Source organism: Antrostomus carolinensis, unplaced genomic scaffold, assembly GCF_000700745.2.
Source record: "Antrostomus carolinensis isolate BGI_N321 unplaced genomic scaffold, ASM70074v2 scaffold1902, whole genome shotgun sequence".
Lineage (NCBI taxonomy): Eukaryota > Metazoa > Chordata > Aves > Caprimulgiformes > Caprimulgidae > Antrostomus > Antrostomus carolinensis.
The window spans coordinates 1-6,612 of NW_010298712.1; the positions used below are offsets into that span (position 1 = coordinate 1).

At 46.5% G+C, this 6,612-nt stretch overlaps 1 protein-coding gene across 1 annotated transcript; it reads right to left on the reverse strand.

Annotated features, from left to right (window-relative positions):
• Positions 1 to 1,424: 1,424 nt before the first annotated feature.
• On the reverse strand, positions 1,425 to 3,711 carry LOC104520726 (bromodomain-containing protein 4-like; the record flags this gene model as incomplete). Its single annotated transcript, XM_010162507.1, has 3 exons — positions 3,580 to 3,711; positions 3,155 to 3,364; positions 1,425 to 1,624 (listed from the first exon to the last, which is right to left on the reverse strand). Coding segments are annotated over exons 1-3 (542 nt in total), but the record flags the coding sequence as incomplete, so codon positions are not given.
• Positions 3,712 to 6,612: the final 2,901 nt, after the last annotated feature.

The following is a 6,612-nucleotide window of genomic DNA, read 5'->3' on the forward strand; positions in this document are numbered from 1 at the left end:
AGATCAGAGATTAACGTCGAAAAGCAACCGCGGGCGTCCAACCTCTGAAACCCAAACCTGATACCAGCCTGTTGGGAAGAGTTTGATGTTCCATCCCAGAAAAGAGGATTTATTTCATTTAGAGCGTGAGCTTGAAGATGAAGGCGTCCAACCTCTGAAACCCAAACCTGACACCAGCCTGTTGGGAAGAGTCTGATGTTTCATCCCAGAAACGAGGATTTATTTCATTTAGAGCGTGAGCTTGAAGATGAAGCACAAGGTTGGGATGCACAAAGCTGAGTTCAACCTGTTCTCAGACACCCAAGGTTGAGCTCAACCTGCTCTCAGACACCCAAGGTTGAGCTCAAGCTGCCCTCAGACATCCAAGGTTGAGCTCAACCTGCTCTGAGATACCCCAGGTTGAGCTCAAGCTGCTATCAGAGACGCTCTCGGATACCCAAGGTTGAGCTCAACCTGCTCTCGGATACCCAAGGTTGAGCTCAACCTGCTCTCGGATACCCAAGGTTGAGCTCAACCTGCTCTCGGATACCCAAGGTTGAGCTCAACCTGCTCTCGGATACCCAAGGTTGAGCTCAACCTGCTCTCGGATACCCAAGGTTGAGCTCAACCTGCTCTCGGATACCCAAGGTTGAGCTCAACCTGCTCTCGGATACCCAAGGTTGAGCTCAACCTGCTCTCGGATACCCAAGGTTGAGCTCAAGCTGCTCTCAGAGACCCAAGGTTGAGCTCAACCTGCTCTCAGATACCCAAGGTTGAGCTCAACCTGCTCTCAGACACCCAAATCTGAGCTCAACCTGCTCTCAGATACCTAAATCTGAGCTCAACCTGCTCTCGGATACCCAAGGCTGAGCTCAACCCGCCCTCAGATACCCAAGGTTGAGCTCAACCTGCTCTCGGATACCCAAGGTTGAGCTCAACCTGCTCTGAGATACCCAAGGTTGAGCTCAACCTGCTCTGAGATACTCAAGGTTGAGCTCAAGCTGCCCTCAGACATCCAAGGTTGAGCTCAAGCTGCTCTCAGATACCCAAGCTGAACCTTGGGTGTCTAGAGCTAAATAAGTCAAGAAGCCCTTTTCCTTTGGGTTAAACATCAAATGCCTCCCCATTGAGTCAGCAGCTCAGAAGCATTTCAGATTCGGTTTCTGGCATCGTACTTCTTCATTTAAAACTTACAGCTCCTCCCAAAATAACAAAGGGAGGAAAAATTAAGATGTTTTAGAGGATTTGAGCTCCAACCAAGCAAATCCATGGTGGGTTTTTAAATTAAGCTGAACCTGACGCTGAGCAACGCCGCCGGTTTGCCTCAGGTCAGCCCCAGCAATGGTGTTACTCATCAAAAATCTTGTGAGGAATTAATTATCCAAAGGGAAATTACAAAAAATAAATAATCAAAGGATTATGGGATGGAAGAGGGAGAAGCTGACCTGGAGGTGCTGCTGTTGCTGTTGCTTTTCTTGGCTTTCTTGGGTGGCGGTTCCTTGGCTTTGCTCTTCTTGGCATCTTCCAGCTCTTCCTTCTTTTTGTGCTTCTCCTTCTTCTTCTCCTTCTTGTCTTTCTCTTTTTTCTTTGGTTTGTTCTGTTGAGGCTGGGAGAGGGCGGCGAGTTGTTCGTGCACCGCTTTCAGCTGAGATTAAAAGCCAAAAATTGGGATACGTTGGCTCAGCAACTCCTCCTCTTCCAGATTCATTAAATATTTGCTCTCCTACACTTTCTTATCTTTTACTATTAATTAATTAATTAACTTGATTCACCCGGTTTTCCATCTCACCATAATTTTTCAATATTAAAGCGTTGACCACAGGCAAGAGGAAGGAGACAACCTCCTCCTCCTCCTCCTCTTCCAGATTCATTAAATATTTTCTCTACTACTCTTTCTTATCTTTTACTATTAATTAACTAATTAACTCCATTTGCCCAGTTTTCCATCTCATTGTAGTTTTTCAATATTAAAGCGTTGACCACAGGCAAGAGGAAGGAGACAACCTCCTCCTCCTCCTCCTCTTCCAGATTCATTAAATATTCTCTCCACTACTCCCTCTTATCTTTTACAATTAATTAATTAACTTGGTTCTCCCAGTTTTCCATCGCCCTGTGATTTTTTGATATTAAATCACCGACCGCAGCGTGAGGAAGGAGACAACCTCTTCGTGGGTATTTCTCCAAGGCAGTAGCGGGCTGCTGGCTCTGTCAGTGCTAATGATGCTTTAATTACCAGCGCTAACGATGCCGTGAATGGGGAAAATGAGGTAGATAAGGCTGCGGGTTGGAGCGCAGCTCGTTAGCGCACGGGTTGTCCCTACGGCGGGTAAATCCTTGCTCCAGCCCATGAGTTCAGGCAGCTGTGGGGTGTCCTGCCTGGTGGGCAAGTCCTGCCTGGTGGGCAAGTCCTGCTTGCTCAAAAGCGTCCTACCTGCTCAAGAAAGTCCTGCCTCCTCAATAAGGTCCTACCTGCTCAATAAGGTCCTACCCGCTCAGGAAGGTCCTACCTGCTCAGAGCATCCCGACAGCTCAAGAAAGTTCTGCTCAGAGAAGTCTTCCCTCCTCAGAAAAGTCCTCCCTGCTCAGAAACTTCTTGCCTGCTCAGGAGTGTCCTGCCTACTCAGAAAATTCCTGCCTGCTCAGAAAAGTCACGGAGTCACAGAATCATAGTGTCTGGAAAAGACCTTTAAGATGACCAAATCCAACCATAAACCCAACACTGCCAATTCCACCTCTATAAACCATGTCTCTCAGCACCTCCTCTGCCCACCTTTTTAATCCCACCAGGGGAGGTGACTCCACCACTTCCCTGTGCAGCCTGTTCCAACTCGTGACCACGCTTTTGGTGAAGAAATTGCTCTTCAGATCCAATCTAAACCTCCCCTGGTGCAACCTGAGGCCATTTCCTCTCGTTCTATCAAGTCCTGCCTGCTCAGAAGACACCACCCAAGTGCAGGCAGCCAACTCCTGCCATTGGAGACCAAGTGGTGTGACCTGGAATGATTGTCCTGAAAAGCACAGACTCCTCCAGAAACTAAAGATTCTGGAGCACATTGCAGCTGATGGTCACTACTGTCCAACTAGACAGGCTATGGCTTTGAGCAAAGTCCTCAAGGCCACCAAGTTCCGGAAGGAGAGGTTGGACAACCCCAGTACACCCTGATGGAGGCGGTACCTGTTCCTGGAGCTCCGCTAACCGCTGAGCTCGCTCTTCCTCGGAGTCATCCGACGAGCTGTCGCTGTCCGAAGAGCTATCGCTGCTGCTGTCGCTAGACGAAGGAGGAGCCACCTTGGTGGGAGGTGGCACCACCACGGGAGAAGAAGCTGGAATCACAGGTTCTTCTGGTTCATCCGGCATCTTGGCGAAGCGCATCTCAAACACGTCCTGAAAATACAAGGAAAAATAACACGAGGTTGGGCAAAGTTGGGCAAAGTCTGATACTACAAGCGTGGCTGAGATCTCCAGGGTGCTCCCGACCCAAGGGGTCTCCACCCAGGCAATTAACATGCCATGTGTTGCAGATAAGATAAAAATAAAATAATTCCACATCCATGTGGAATTCTGACCATCTCCAAGATGGTTTTGGGGGAAAAATTTACCGGCAAGAAGGACAAGACTAATTTAAAAGCCGCATCCTCCAGGTTCTTGAGATCTTCTACTTCTTCGGCAATGGATTCGTGGTTGCAATCTCCTCTCCTCTTCAGCCTCCATTTTCCCAACCCATGTCCCATGAAAACCACCAAATGCTCACACAAGGACGTTTCCCAGTATCCTCAAGAGGGATGGGTGCGAAACCAGTTTAATTCCAGTTATCCCAGCGACCTGAGCGACCCAGCGACGTTTCCCATTATCCTCAAGAGGGACGGGTACGAAACCAGTTTAATTCCAGTTATCCCAGCGATCTGAGAGTCATTTTTTCTCCTTTTTAAAATGAAAATCCATGTTCATTTAAACCCAAGACCAGGCAGATAACGTGTGACACCCTGGTTGAGTTTTGGTTTTACTTCTTGGTGCCCGTTGACTTCATTTAATGAAGGGTTTTGAGTGTGATTTAGTTTCCCAGAAGAGCAACAAGCGCCACTTGCACCCAAAAGCCCCATTTTTTCCCCCGCCAAGATGCCACCTTGTGAAGAGCAAACCACTTGCAGGCAAAAAACGCTAATTTTTTGCGAGGCAAGACCTGAAAACGGGCTCAATTCACCTGCTTTGAGGTGTTTAGCAGTCAGGGGTTGATTTCTGAGCTTAGCGACTTGCTCCAGACTCTTTTCATTGCCCGTCAGGAGATCGGCAGCTCCCAGGAGATGACTCAAGCAATGGTGGGAAGGACAACGCGAAGGCAGCACCAGTATCGGTGTCCACCTCTTCAATACAGACCCAGAACACAATCAAAGGACAATTTCTCCTCTTGCCCCAAGGTTTGACTTTCAGTCGACACTGACTCTTTAGTTTTCCTATTTTCCAAGTCCTGGGTTCATCGTTGCGACCACAAACCCACCAGAGTCCACGATTTATTTCCCAAACCCAACGACTGTAAATATCAACCGCGTGCACGGCGATAGAATTTATACAGCTTATCCAAAATCCCTGACATCAAATTGTGTTGATTTAACTCAACACTCGGGCGTGGGAGCGACGTTTTCCCTTCCGAAGGCTTCCAGCTCTTCCAGTTGAGGTTCATCCTTGTGACTTCAAGGACCTGCTGGCTGCTCCTCTATGTTGACATACATTATTTTTCCACTTCTCTGCTTAAATGTGAGCAGGGGGAGCGCTTCCGGACCGCGTTTCTCCATCCTCAGCCTCCTCGTGTCTCTATTTAGGGTTTTGTTTTCAAAATTTCAGGGGAATTCAGGAAAATTTCAAGGGAATTCAGGAAAATTTCAGAGGAATTCAAGGAAAATTTCAGAGGAATTCAGGAAAATTTCAGGGGAATTCAGGAAAATTTCAGAAGAATTCAGGAAAATTTCAAGAAACACTGTAGGAAAAGGAGAAATTTCCAAGTTCTTCCAACGACGGCATCACTTTCTGGCATCACTTTCAGGACAACGGAGGTGCACACATTTATTTGCCACTGATTCACTGCACTTAATGAGTGTTTATGACCTAATTAAGATTATTCATGAACCAGTAATTCCAGTTCTTGATTATCACCGGCAGGCAATGCTACACCACCACATCTACTCCATTTCTAAATTCTTTAGGCTCAGAAATAAAGTTTTCCTCCATGTTTTTATAGGTACCAAGTCTTTTAAATTACCAGAAAGGTGAATTTGAAGTTCCTTTGCGTGAAATTAAAAAGCAATTCATCGATTTGGTGGATTGATTCATCAATTTGGTTGATAACCCAGTTTAGGAGAAGCTCTCAGTGGCTGAAGGACCTGCAGGAATCCACCCAGGAATGGATGGGGAAAAAAAAACTCTGGGAGAAGATAATGAGCTAATTAACACCTTTTTAATCAGTGATTCTTGCTGCGATTGTTTTGTAAATCACCGGTACTGTTGCTCCATTGTAAATTTATTCCATGAGCTGGAGTTAAACCTGAAAATCCAAGAAATCACCATTTTCTGATGGTGATGTGGTAAGAAAAAGGAAAAAAAAGAGTTTTTTCAGAGGTTGATGTTTCTGGGACGGAGCCTCCGGGAGCATCTCCCCAGCAAGACGCTGTGTACACGGTTTACGAAGAACTCGAGTCCAAACCTGAATCCTCAGCCTTGTTTCCAAACTTCAGCAGCACTTCAAAAACTTCTTTTTTATTAAAAAAAAAAAAAATTAAAAAATTCTGAAATAATTTTTCTCAGCATGGGAAAAGCAAAGGCAGAGGTGCCACCTTCATCTCAACCAGGTGGGGAGGGTATTTTGGCCCCCACCTCCGTCACGTCGCCGCTATGGGGCCACTCTGGAATTTAACATCCATTTTCTGGGGACTGTTACATTCCAAAAAATCCACTTTTTTCTTCTTCATGCCAGAAATGAAGTTTTCCAAGTGGTTTCTCCATGCAGGGCCGTGTTCCCAAGCCTGCCTGTGGGACTGATACCGATAAAATCCTGATTTCATACAGCCCGGGGTCCACATGGCACCACCTGGCAACGCCAATTCGCTGAGGATTTTCCTCCATAAAATGAGGGGAAAAAAAAAAAGAGAAAAATCACAAGTTTCTGTGAAGTTCTTCAGCCTGTGACATGAGTGACTGGAATTTCTGATCAGATTCATCCTGCTGCTGGTTGGAAAATGCTCCGAGACGTCGGATGTTCTTCATTAAACCAAAACAAGAAGGGAAGAGGAGCCACAAGGTGAGCATCGTGTTTTCCAGGTGTCTACTTACCACAAAATCCAGAAAAAACAGGAATAAGATGTTAAATTTTACTCAGTTCATGCTAACAGCAAGGTAAACAAACATCTACTCAATATCTATTTCTCTCAAATTAAACCAGACCAAAGCTGAGCTTGATTTTTCTAAAAGCATCACAAAAAACCACAAGTGCCTAAAAACTGAGGACGCGTTCAGGACGCGCGCTGGGTTGGGTTGAAGGACGCGCGTTGGGTTGGGGTTGGGTTGGAGGATGCACTGGGTTGGGGTTGGGTTGGAGGATGCACTGGGTTGGGGCTGGGTTGGAGGACGCACTGGGTTGGGGC